This window comes from Entelurus aequoreus, linkage group LG02 (genome assembly GCF_033978785.1).
Source record: "Entelurus aequoreus isolate RoL-2023_Sb linkage group LG02, RoL_Eaeq_v1.1, whole genome shotgun sequence".
Taxonomy (NCBI): domain Eukaryota; kingdom Metazoa; phylum Chordata; class Actinopteri; order Syngnathiformes; family Syngnathidae; genus Entelurus; species Entelurus aequoreus.
Window position 1 is genome coordinate 92,926,884 of NC_084732.1, and position 13,706 is coordinate 92,940,589.

At 40.4% G+C, this 13,706-nt stretch overlaps 1 protein-coding gene across 1 annotated transcript in view; it reads right to left on the reverse strand.

The window, feature by feature from the left end:
* Positions 1-13,706, reverse strand: part of LOC133642571 (cadherin-17-like) — an 82,160-nt gene that overhangs the window by 22,019 nt on the left and 46,435 nt on the right. Inside the window, exon 10 of the mRNA XM_062036839.1 lies at positions 7,441-7,632. Coding sequence (XP_061892823.1) covers positions 7,441-7,632 — 192 coding nt within the window. The remainder of the gene's footprint in view (positions 1-7,440; positions 7,633-13,706) is intronic.

The following is a 13,706-nucleotide window of genomic DNA, read 5'->3' on the forward strand; positions in this document are numbered from 1 at the left end:
AACCTGAAATTTTTCCAGTTAAAAAAAAACAACTTTGTTTTTGTCCTGATTAAGAGAAATGTTTGGACGGTGAAACAGTTGAAGTGGGTTGAAAAATGTGGAAGGAGTAGTCGCCAGAATAAAGGGTGTAAATGGGGCTTTGGTAAAACCAGGAATTCTGGAAAATCCTGGAATTTTTTTAAACTTGGAAAAAAAGTGTTTTTCTTTTGGGTTTTTTGGAAAATGGTAAAAAAAAAAAAACCTTGAATGGTCTGAATGAGTTAAAATGGTTGATGTTGGAATTTTTCTAATCTTTGGAGAAATTTTGAAGTAGTAAAATGTTGAATTGGAGAATTCCTGGAATTTCAGGAAAACCTGAAATTTTTCCAGTTAAAAAAAACAACTTTGTTTTTGTCCCGATTAAGATAAATGTTTGGACGGTGAAACGGTTGAAGTGGGTTGAAAAATGTGGAAGGAGTAGTCGCCAGAAAAAAAGGGTGGAAATGGGGCTTTGGTAAAACCAGGAATTCTGGAAAATCCTGGAATTTTTTTGAACTTGGAAAAAAGGTCGTTTTTTTTTTGTTTTGTTTTTTAAAATGGTAAAATAAAACCTTGAATGGTCTGAATGAGTTAAAATGGTTGATGTTGGAATTTTTCAAATCTTTGGAGAAATGTTGAAGTAGTAATATGTTTATCTGAGAATTCCTGGAATTTTTGGGAAACTGGAAACTTTTCCAGTTTTAAAAAAACAACTTTGTTTTTTTCCTGATTAAGAGAAATGTTTGGACAGTGAAACGGTTGAAGGTGGAAGGAGTAGTCGCCAGAAAAAAGGGTGGAAGTAGGGCTTTAGTAAAACCAGGAATTCTGGAAAATCCTGGAATTTTTTTGAACTTGGAAAAAAAGGTTTTTTTTTTGTTTGTTTTGACAATGGTAAAAATCTTGAATGGTCCGAATGAGTTAAAATGGTTGGTGTTGGAATTTTTCAAATCGGTCGGGAAATGTTGAAGTAGCAACATGTTGATATGAGAAATCCTGGAATTTCGGGAAAACCGGGAATTTTTCCAGTTCAAAAAACTACTTTGTTTTATGTCCTGATTAAGAGAAATGTTTGGACGGTGAAACAGTTGGAGTGGGTTGAAAAATGTGGAAGGAGTAGTCGCCAGAATAAAAGGTGTAAATAGGGCTTTGGTAAAACCAGGAATTCTGGAAAATCCTGGATTTTTTTTTAACTTGGAAAAAAGGTGGGGTTTTTTTTGTTTTTTTGAAAATGGTAAAAAAAAACCTTGAATGGTCTGAATGAGTTAAAATGGTTGATGTTGGAATTGTTCTCATCTTTGGAGAAATGTTGAAGTAGCAACAAGTTGAATTGAGAATTCCTGGAATTTCGGGAAAACTGGAAACTTTTCCAGTTTTAAAAAACAACTTTGTTTTTTTTCCTGAATAAGAGAAATGTTTGGACAGTGAAACGGTTGAAGTGTGTTCTTCATCGTATGGCAGCTGTTTTCCGGCACCCGGGCCTGAGGCCGAGGGTCTATGCCTTTTACCACCCCAGGCCCGGGGGGCCCTCCCGTTCATATGTCAGGACACACAGAAGTGAGCCAGGTCACCGAGCAGTCATCCAGGTCCGCCAGGCCACGCAAACCATTAGGAGCACGATAAATCGGGCAACGCAGGATCACGTGGTCGGCAGTCTGCTCCTCCGCGCCACACTCACACGTCGCGTTAGGTGCTAAGCCCCACTGGAACATGTTTGAGCGAAAGCGACCGACACCAGTTCGGAGGCGGTTAAGCCTCACCCAGGCCACTCGTGGTAGTGAGAGGCCTGGTATTGAGCCGGTGTCAGGTATGAAGTCACGGAGTCTGGAGGAGATGGTATGCTCCAGGTCCGTGCTCCATTTGTGATTCGCCCAGTGAGCCGCCCTGATGTTGTTGTCACTGCATTGCTGCAGGAGCTTCAGGGCGGCTGGTACCAGTGGGTCTCTGGAGGGGAGGCGGGGCGTTGGCTCTGAGGAGAGTGTGAGCCTTTCATGGAGCAGGTGGTTCTCATCCATGTTTGCCCGGCCCGCCAGAGTTGCTACAGCACCTTGGCGACGAAGCTCAGCGGGTTGGATGCCTGCTAAGATGGGCAGTAGCTCCACAGGGGTGGGGCGCAGGCATCCAGTTGAAAAAAGGTGTTTTTTTTGTTGTTTTTTTGAAAATGGAAAAAAAAACCTTGAATGGTCTGAATGAGTTAAAATGGTTGGTGTTGGAATTTTTCAAATCGGTGCAGAAATGTTGAAGTAGTAACAAGTTGAATTGAGAATTCCTGGAATTTCTGGAAAACTGGAAACTTTTCCAGTTTGAAAAAAACAACTTTGTTTTTTTCCTGAATAAGAGAAATGTTTGGACAGTGAAACGGTTTAAGTGTGTTGAAAAATGTGGAAGGAGTAGTCGCCAGAAAAAAAGGGTGGAAATAGGGCTTTAGTAAAACCAGGAATTCTGGAAAATCCTGGAATTTTTTGAACTTGGAAAAAAAGGTTGTTTTTGTTTTGTTTTGAAAATGGTAAAAATCTTGAATGGTCCGAATGAGTTAAAATGGTTGGTGTTGGAATTTTTCAAATCGGTCGGGAAATGTTGAAGTAGCAACATGTTGATATGAGAAATCCTGGAATTTCGGGAAAACCGGAATTTTTCCAGTTAAAAAAACTACTTCGTTTTTTGTCCTGATTAAGAGAAATGTTTGGACGGTGAAACAGTTGGAGTGGGTTGAAAAATATGGAAGGAGTTGTCGCCAGAAAAAAGGGTGGAAATAGGGCTTTGGAAAACCAGGAATTCTGGAAAATCCTGGATTTTTTTTTAACTTGGAAAAAAGGTGGGGGTTTTTTTGTTTTTTTGAAAATGGTAAAAAAAAAACCTTGAATGGTCTGGATGAGTTAAAATGGTTGATGTTGGAATTTTTCAAATCTTTGGAGAAATGTTGAAGTAGTAAAATGTTGAATTGAGAATTCCTGGAATTTCGGCAAAAACGGAAATGTTTCCAGTTAAAAAAACAACTTTGGTTTTTGTCCTGATTAAGAGAAATGTTTGGACGGTGAAACGGTTGAAGTGGGTTGAAAAATGTGAAACGAGTATTCGCCAGAAAAAAGGGTGGAAAAAGGGCTTTGGAAAACTAGGAATTCTGGAAAATCCTGAAATTTTTTTTAACCTCGAAAAAAGGTCGTTTTTGTTTTTGTTTTTTGAAAATGGTAAAAAACTTGAATGTCTGAATGAGTTAAAATGATTGGTGTTGGAATTTTTCAAAACGGTCGAGAAATGTTGAAGTAGTAAAAAAGGGAGGAAATGGGGCTTTGGAAAACTAGGAATTCTGGAACTTTTTAAAACTTGGAAAAAAAGTAGTTTGAATTTCCAGGACGGTGGAATGTGTTGAAGGTGGAATGTGTTGAATCGGTTGAAAATTATGGAAATGGTGGAAGTTTGAAAAATTGCCAATTCATTTTGAGTGGGAAAAATGTCCCGGAAAACCTGGAATTCTGGGAAATCTGAGAATTTTCGGAATTTGTCGAGGGGAAAGCCCGCAATTCCCGAATAGGCTGAACAGTTTGAAGTTGGAATGGTTTGAATCGGGTGAAAAATGTGGAAGGTAGAGCGTGCCAAAATCTGGAGAAGAAGAAGAGGAAGAAGAAGTTGGAGAAGTTTGCTTTTTTTAGAAATGTTTGTATCCGCCAAAAGCAAGTGCTGAAACGCTCAAGTAATTGAAAGTAATTTGTGTCATTTGATATCAACTTTCCAAAGCAGCCATTTATATGCCTGCAGGCACAGCAGTGCACTTCAATTACATTCATCTGCCCATTTAGAGCACACACACACACACACACACACACACAAACACACACACACACACACACACACACACACACACACACACACACACACACACACACACACACGCACACACACACACACTTGTATTTGTTACCTTCGTGAGACCTCCGAAAAATGCCTACCTCTTTAGGACCACCCGTTCTAGATATATAAAGATGTGTATTTACAACATTAATAATATATACATACTATGCAAATATAAAAAAGCTTGTCGTGAAAAATGAGTTGGAATTTCACAAGAAAAAGGTCACAATTTCACAAGAAAAACTTTGAATTTTGTCAGTGTTATAATAAAAGTTGTCATTTTACTCAACGCAAGTCAAAATTGTACAAGAAAAACTGAACATTTGTGCAATATTATGATAAAAGTTGGAATTGTACTCAATAACAGTCGCAATTTTACAAGAAAAGCTTAAAATGTGGCAAGTTTATTCAAAGAGTCGTAATTTTACTCGGCAAAAGTCACAATTTTATAAGAAAACTTTAAAATGTTGGCAATACTATAATAATAATCGGAATTTTACCCAAAAAATGTCACTATTTTACAAGAACAAAAAAAAGTGGCAATATTGTGATAAAAGTCAGAACTTTATATGACAAATGTCACCATTTTGCATTAAAAGTAATAACTTTACATAAAAAAAGTAATAATTTTACATTAAAAAAAGTAATAATTTTACATAAAAAGGTAATAATTTTACATTAAAAAAGTAATAATTTTACGAGAAAATATTGCAATATTACAGAAACAGAAAGAATATGAGAAATTGTTCCAATTCTATAAGAAAAAAGTCGACACATTGTGAGAAAATGTGACACTTTTTTTTTTGTTATTTTATTTTTTTTTGTAATTGGTTTTTAATCTTTCATTATTTACTACAAGTTATTACAGTATGTCTCCATATACGTATTTATTTGTTTTAAAGACATTTTGGCCAAAGGGGGCGCATTTCAATTTCTTACACACACTTGTTATTTCATATGTTGACCTGAGGGGGCGCACTTTTAAAACCGACACACAGTCAATTTAAAAAATCCCTCCTTTTTGGGACCACCCTCATTTTGATAGATTTCACCACCAGGGGTGCAAATGAGACATTCTCTATTAGATGCAATGGTTTTCCGTATTGGGACCATGATTTATGTCCTAACTTGTCCACACCTCCTCATATGGAAGCTACTTTTCCTTGTTGGTGTCTCAAGAAGGGTAGAAATACAAGAGCACACACACACACACACACACTCTTGTATTTGTTACCTTCTTGAGACCTCCCAAAAATGCCTACCTCTATCCATCCATCCATTTTCTACCGCTTGTCCCTTTTGGGGTCGCGGGGGGTGCTGGAGTCCATCTCAGCTGCATTGTATTACGATAAAAGATGTCATTTTACTCAACGCAAGTCAAGATTTTACAAGAAAAACTGAACATTTGTGCAATAATATGATAAAACTTGGAATTGTATTCATTAACAGTCGCAATTTTACAAGAAAATCTTAACATTTTGGCAATTTTATGAAAAGAGTCATAATTTTACTCGACAAAAGTCACAATTTTATAAGAAAACTTAAAAATGTTGGCAATATTATAATAATAATCGGAAATTCATTTGGCAAAATTATAAAAAGCTAAAAAAATGTCACTATTTTACAAGAACAACCAACAAATTAGCAATATTGTGATAAAAGTCAGAATTGTATATGACAAATGTCACCATTTTGCATTAAAGAGGTAATAATTTTACTAGAACATATTGCAATATTACAGAAACAGAAAGAATATGAGAAATTGTTCCCAATTTTATAAGAAAAAGTCGACACATTGTGAGGAAAAGACTGCTTTTAGTTACAATTTTAATTATTATTTTATTTTTTTTGTAGTTGTTTTTTAATCTTCATTATTTACTTCAAGTTATTACAGTATGTCTCTATATACATATTTATTTTATTTGTTTTAAATACATTTTGGCCAAAGGGGGCGCATTTCAATTTCTTACACACACTTGTTGTTTCATATGTTGACCAGAGTGGGAGCACTTTTAAAAACCGACACATGGTGAAATGATAAGTGTGACCTGTAGATGGCAGTCATACATAAGAGATATGTGTAGACCACAATACTACACCTACTCAGTGGCCTAGTGGTTAGAGTGTCTGCCCTGAGATCAGTAGGTTGTGAGTTCAAACCCCGGCCGAGTCATACCAAAGACTATAAAAATGGGAACCATTACCTCCCTGCTTGACACTCAGCATCAAAGGTTGGAATTGGGGGTTAAATCACCAAAAATGATTCCCGGGCGTGGCCACCGCTACTGCTCCCCTCACCTTCCAGGGGGGGATCAAGGGTGATGGATCAAATGCAGAGAATAATTTTGCCACACCTAGTGTGTGTGTGACAATCATTGGTACTTTAACTTTATATGATGGCAGTCACATATAAGAGATACGTGTAGACTGCAATATGATGGCAGTCACACATAAGAGATATGTGTAGACTGCAATATGATGGCAGTCACACATAAGAGATATGTGTAGACTGCAATATGATGGCAGTCACACATAAGAGATACGTGTAGACTGCAATATGATGGCAGTCACACATAAGAGATACGTGTAGACGGCAATATGACGGCAATCACACATAAGAGATATGTGTAGACTGCAATATGATGGCAGTCACACATAAGGGATATGTGTAGACTGCAATATGACGGCAGTCACACATAAGAGATACATGTAGACTGCAATATGATGGCAGTCACACATAAGAGATACGTGTAGACTACAATATGATGGCAGTCACACATAAGAGATACGTGGAGACTACAATATGATGGCAGTCACACATAAGAGATACGTGTAGACTGCAATATGATGGCAGTCACACATAAGAGATACGTGTAGACGGCAATATGACGGCAATCACACATAAGAGATATGTGTAGACTAAAATATGATGGCAGTCACACATAAGAGATACGTGTAGACTGCAATATGACGGCAGTCACACATAAGAGATACGTGTAGACTGCAATATGATGGCAGTCACACATAAGAGATACGTGTAGACTACAATATGATGGCAGTCACACATAAGAGATATGTGTAGACTGCAATATGACGGCAGTCACACATAAGAGATACGTGTGGACTGCAATATGATGGCAGTCACACATAAAAGATATGTGTAGACTGCAATATGACGGCAGTCACACATAAGAGATATGTGTGGACTGCAATATGATGGCAGTCACACATAAGAGATACGTGTAGACTGCAATATGACGGCAGTCACACATAAGAGATACGTGTAGACTGCAATATGATGGCAGTCACACATAAGAGATATGTGTAGACTGCAATATGACGGCAATCACACATAAGAGATATGTGTAGACTGCAATATGACGGCAGTCACACCTAAGAGATACGTGTAGACTGCAATATGATGGCAGTAAACAACACCAAAACTTTAAATGTACATAATTTACCCACGGAACTTTAGTTATTAGAGAGTTCCGGTCGGACGGTTTTTCACGGTTCTTGCCAATTAGTTACCAGGGAGGTTGTTTTAGGAGGTATTTAGAGGAGTGTTGTTTTTACCTTTGAAAGAACAAGTGAGACCTCGTTGGTTTGCCTGTCCGTCATCAATGAGAAGACCTCCTCCTCGTTTCCACACTCGAAGCGGTAGTTGACCTGCCAGCTGTCGCCTCCTCGCACATCAGCGTCGCCTGCCAGCACAGCTGTTACTATGGTGCCCACCGAAGCATCTTCCGGGATGTGGTAAGGTCCGTACTGCACGGAAAGAAGCAAAACGTATTTTAACCTCTAAAGGCCTTAGTGGCCACATGCGTGGACAGCACCTTTTTAGCTCTTATTTCCAAAATTGTGTCCACTACTGAATTGGAGTCTTATGTCGACATATGGACACTTATACTGCCATCTGGTGGTGTCAGAAGAGTATAACATACAATGGAATTAGGGAAAAAATAAAAATAAAAATGTGCATGTCACTACACATGAAGTACACGTTTGTGCACTTATGGACTAAAGTACATCATATTAAAAGATGATTTTTACTTTTCATTCTAATTAGGGTCCAATAAGCCCAAATAGCAAAGAGAAATTTAAAAAAAAAAGCAAGTAAACAAACAGCTTGGGCCTTAAGAGGTTAAAAAAATTGGTGGTTAGAACGATGTTTTTTAACCATAGGGCCCATTGTAGGGTCGCGAGGGCCGCCAAAAAAATATCTGTACTCAGTTGTAATACACTTTTCCACCACTTGTGGCAGTGACGACAACATCAAACAGAAGAAGTCTGGAGGTAAAGTCTTAAACGCAAAAAATATGACTATTTTCATTTGCTCTTTAATTTTATTGGACAGTTTAGTTTAAAAAGCATAATGATTATTAATTTGGTTTATTTTAGCACAAGATAATTGTATTTAATTGTATTTTTTTGTCAGTTTATTTTTCTAATGAGCCTGACCTAAGCCTAAGGTTTATGTGTTGAATAAAAAGAATACCGTATTTTTCAGACTACAAGTCGCAGTTTTTTTCATAGTTTGGCCTGGGGTGCGACTTATACTCAGGAGCGACTTATGTGTGAAATTATTAACACATTACCGTAAAATATCAAATAATATTATTTAGCTCATTCACGTAAGAGACTAGACGTATAAGATTTCATGGGATTTAGCGATTAGGAGTGACAGATTGTTTGGTAAACGTATAGCATGTTCTATATGTTATAGTTATTTGAATGACTCTTACCATAATATGTTACGTTAACATACCAGGCAGGTTCTCAGTTGGTTATTTATGCCTCATATAACGTACACTTATTCAGCCTGTTGTTCACTATTCTTTATTTATTTTAAATTGCCTTTCAAATGTCTATTCTTGGTGTTGGGTTTTATCAAATAAATTTCCCCAAAAAATGCCACTTATACTCCAGTGCGACTTATATATGTTTTTTCCCTTCTTTATTATGCATTTTCGGCCGGTGCGACTTATACTCCGGAGCGACTTATAGTCCGAAAAACACGGTAAAACACTGGACTCTAGAGCAGTGGAGACGCCTTCTCTGGACTGATGAATCACGTTTTTCCATCTGGCAATCTGATGGACCAGTCTGGGTTTGGAGGTTGCCAGGAGAACGCTACATTTCGGACTGCATTGTGCTGAGTGTGAAATTTGGTAGAGGAGGCATTATGGTGTGGGGTTGTTTTTCAGGAGTTGGGCTTGGCTCCTTAGTTCCAGTGAAAGGAACTTCGAATGCTCCAGGATACCAAAACATTTTGGAGAATTCCATGCTCCCAATCTTGCGGGCCCCTTCCTCTATCCAACAAGCGAGGTCCATAAATACATGGACGACAGAGTCTGGTGTGGATGAACTTGACTGGCCTGCACAGAGTCCTGGCCTGAACCCGATAGAACACCTATGGTAGGAATTAGAACGGAGACTGAGAGTCGAGGTGTGACCTCACCAATTATGCGCTTTTGGAAGAATGGTGGAAAATTCCTTTGGACACACTCGGCAACCTTGTGGACAGCCTTCCCAGAAGAGTTGAAGCTATAATAGCTGCAAAAGGTGGACCGACATCACATTGAACCCTATGGGTTAGGAATGGGACGGCACTTCAAGTTCATATGAGAGTCAATTTAGGTGGCCAAATACTTTTGGCAATATAGTGTACTTTTTGCTGTTACACACCTCAGAGTCAAATATGTTGTTACTTGGCACACGTTAACTGTTAGCAACCTGAAGCCGATATGTTTGTGCATACAAAGCGACGTTAAAGCCCGGTTGCCCTCCTGCTGTCAGCTGACCTTCATTGTGTTGTTCAGACAGCCTTTTTTAATCTGCCACTCACTAATGTCCTCCATGCCTCTGATCCGGGGGGCAGGGTCGCTGAACCCCGGGGGTGGGGGGGGCCTGTCACCACTCCCCTCCCACATCAGACCTGTCTGCTTTCACAAGCATGGAAAATGCTGCACCGCTCAGGCGTGACCCGCTCAAGCGCATTTTCCATGTGACGGGCGGTCGCAGCTGCAAACTTTTGCGGGCTGATTTCGGGGAGTTATTCCTCCCCTCGTCTTTTAAAAGTGCATTATTTATAGTTCCTCGTGCATGTGTCGCTCTTCTGTGGCTCTGCGCTCGTACTGATTGGCTATTATTGGACCATCCATCCATCCATCATCTAGAACAGACCTGGGCAAATTAAGGCTCGTTAAGCGTTTCAATCTGGCCCGCCGCACATTCCCAAATATTTTTTTTAGATCTTTAAGATGGAAAGTGTAGCTGCCATTATGATGTTTTTAAATGACCGTAAGTCTTGAACTATACCAAGTATTTCAATGGTTGGAATCTGCCATTTTGCATGATATACTAGTTATTATCAGACTTGCCAACCCTCCCGTTTTACCTGGGAGAGTCCCGAATTTCAGTGCCCCTACCGAAAATCTCCCCGGGCAACCATTCTCCCGAATTTCTCCCGATTTCCACCCGGACAACAATATTGGGGGCGCGCCTTAAAGGCCTACTGAAAGCCACTACTACCGACCACGCAGTCTGATAGTGTATATATCAATGATGAAATCTTAACATTGCAACACATGCCAATACGGCCGGGTTAACTTATAAAGTGCAATTTTAAATTTCCCGGGAAACTTCCGGTTGAAAACGTCTATGTATGATGACGTATGCGCGTGACGTCAATCGTTGAAACGGAAGTATTCGGACACCATTGAATCCAATACAAAAAGCTCTGTTTTCATCGCAAAATTCCACAGTATTCTGGACATCTGTGTTGGTGAATCTTTTGCAATTTGTTTAATGAACAATGGAGACTGCAAAGAAGAAAGCTGTAGGTGGGATCGGTGTATTAGCGGCTGGCTGCAGCAACACAACCAGGAGGACTTTGACTTGGATAGCAGACGCGCTATCCGACGCTAGCCGCCGACCGCATTGAGGATCGGGTGAAGTCCTTCGTCGCTCCGTCGATCGCTGGAACGCAGGTGAGCACGGGTGTTGATGAGCAGATGAGGGCTGGCTGGCGTAGGTGGAGCGCTAATGTTTTTAGCATAGCTCTGTGAGATCCCGTAGCTAATTTAGCTTCAAGGCTGGAAAGCATTAACCGTGTAGTTACATGTCCATGGTTTAATAGTATTGTTGATTTTCTGTCTATCTTTCCAGTCAGGGGTTTATTTCTTTTGTTTCTATCTGCAGTTAAGCCCGATGCTATCACGTTAGCTCCGTAGCTAAAGTGCTTCGCCGATGTATTGTCGTGAAGATAAAAGTCACTGTGAATGTCCATTTTGCGTTCTCGACTCTCATTTTCAAGAGGATATAGTATCCGAGGTGGTTTAAAATACAAATCCGTGATCCACAATAGAAAAAGGAGAGAGTGTGGAATCCAATGAGCCAGCTTGTACCTAAGTTACGGTCAGAGCGAAAAAAGATACGTCCTGCACTGCACTCTAGTCCTTCACTCTCACGTTCCTCATCCACAAATGTTTCATCCTCGCTCAAATTAATGGGGTAATCGTCGCTTTCTCGGTCCGAATCGCTCTCGCTGCTGGTGTAAACAATGGGGAAATGTGAGGAGCCTTTCAACCTGCGACGTCACGCTACTTCCGGTACAGGCAAGGCTTTTTTTTATCAGCGACCAAAAGTTGCGAACTTTATCGTCGATGTTCTCTACTAAATCCTTTCAGCAAAAATATGGCAATATCGCGAAATGATCAAGTATGACACATAGAATGGACGTGCTATCCCCGTTTAAATAAAAAAAAAAAAATTTCAGTAGGCTTTTAACATCCTCTCTCACCTGGAACGTTCACCCCTTAACAGCCACATGCTGTCCAGGCGTCCGCTTTTCCTCCATATGAACAGCGTGTCGGCCCAGTCACATTATAATGTAGCGTTGGACGGGTATAACAATTGTCTTTGCTCGAAGATGTAAAGAAATACTGACATGTTGTATGATTTTTTTAACTGGTTTGATGATAACGCAAGGCATACTTGGTCAACAGCCATACAGGTCACACTGAGGGTAGCCGTATAAACAACTTTAAAGGCCTACTGAAATGAAATGTTTTTATTTAAAAGGGGACAGCAGATCCATTCTATGTGTCATACTTGATCATTTCGCGATATTGCCATATTTTTGCTGAAAGGATTTAGTAGAGATCATCGACGATAAAGTTCGCAACTTTTGGTCGCTGATAAAAAAAAGCCTTGCCTGTACCGGAAGTAGCGTGACGTCACAGGTTGAAAGGCTCCTCACATTTCCCCATTGTTTACACCAGTAGCGAGAGCGATTCGGACCGAGAAAGCGACGATTACCCCATTAATTTGAGCGAGGATGAAACATTTGTGGATGAGGAACGTGAGAGTGAAGGACTAGAGTTCAGTGCAGGACGTATCTTTTTTCGCTCCGAGTTCCTTAGTTTCAGTGAAAGGAACTTTAAATGCTGCAGGATACCAAAACATTTTGGACAATTCCATGCTCCCAATCTTGTGGGAACAGTTTGGAACAGGCCCCTTCCTCTTCCAACAAGCAAGGTTCATAAAAACATGGACAACAGAGTCTGGTGTGGATGAACTTGACTAGCCTGCACAGAGTCCTGACCTGAACCCGATAGAACACCTTTGGGATGAATTAGAACGGAGACTGAGAGACCAGGCCTTCTCGATGCGCTTTTTTTGGAAGAATGTTGTAAAATTCCTTTGAACACACTCCGCAACCTTGTGGACAGCCTTCCCATGTGGAGTTGAAGCTTTAATACTGCAAAAGGTGGACCGACATCATAAGGAACTTTGAATGCTCCAGGATACCAAAACATTTTGGACAATTCCACGCTCCCAATCTTGTGGGAACAGTTTGGAGCGGGCCCCTTCCTCTTCCAACAAGCAAGGTTCATAAAGACATGGACGACAGAGTCTGATGTGGATTAACTTGACTGGCCTGCGCAGAGTCCTGACCTGAACCCGATAGAACACCTTTAGAACGGAGACTGAGAGACCAGGCCTTCTCGAGGTGTGACCTCACCAATGCGCTTTTTTTGGAAGAATGGTGGAAAATTCCTTTGAACACACTCCGCAACCTTGTGGACAGCCTTCCCATGAAGAGTTGAAGCTGTAATAGCTGCAAAAGGTGGACCGACATCATAAGGAACTTTGAATGCTCCAGGATACCAAAACATTTTAGACAATTCCACGCTCCCAGTCTTGTGGGAACAGTTTGGAGCGGGCCCCTTTCTCTTCCAACAAGCAAGGTTCATAAAGACATGGACGACAGAGTCTGATGTGGATGAACTTGACTGTCCTGCACAGAGTCCTGACCTGAACCCGATAGAACACCTTTAGAACGGAGACTGAGAGACCAGGCCTTCTCGAGGTGTGACCTCACCAATGCGCTTTTTTTGGAAGAATGGTGGAAAATTCCTTTGAACACACTCCGCAACCTTGTGGACAGCCTTCCCATGAAGACTTGAAGCTTTAATAGCTGCAAAAGGTGGACCGACATCATAAGGAACTTTGAAAGCTCCAGGATACCAAAACATTTTGGACAATTCCATGCTCCCAATCTTGTGGGAACAGTTTGGAGCGGGCCCCTTTCTCTTCCAACAAGCAAGGTCCATAAAGACATGGACGACAGAGTCTGGTGTGGTTGAACTTGACTGGCCTGCGCAGAGTCCTGACCGGAACCCGATAGAACACCTTTAGAACGGAGACTGAGAGACCAGGCCTTCTCGAGGTGTGACCTCACCAATGCGCTTTTTTTGGAAGAATGGTGGAAAATTCCTTTGAACACACTCCGCAACCTTGTGGACAGCCTTCCCATGAAGAGTTGAAGCTTTAAT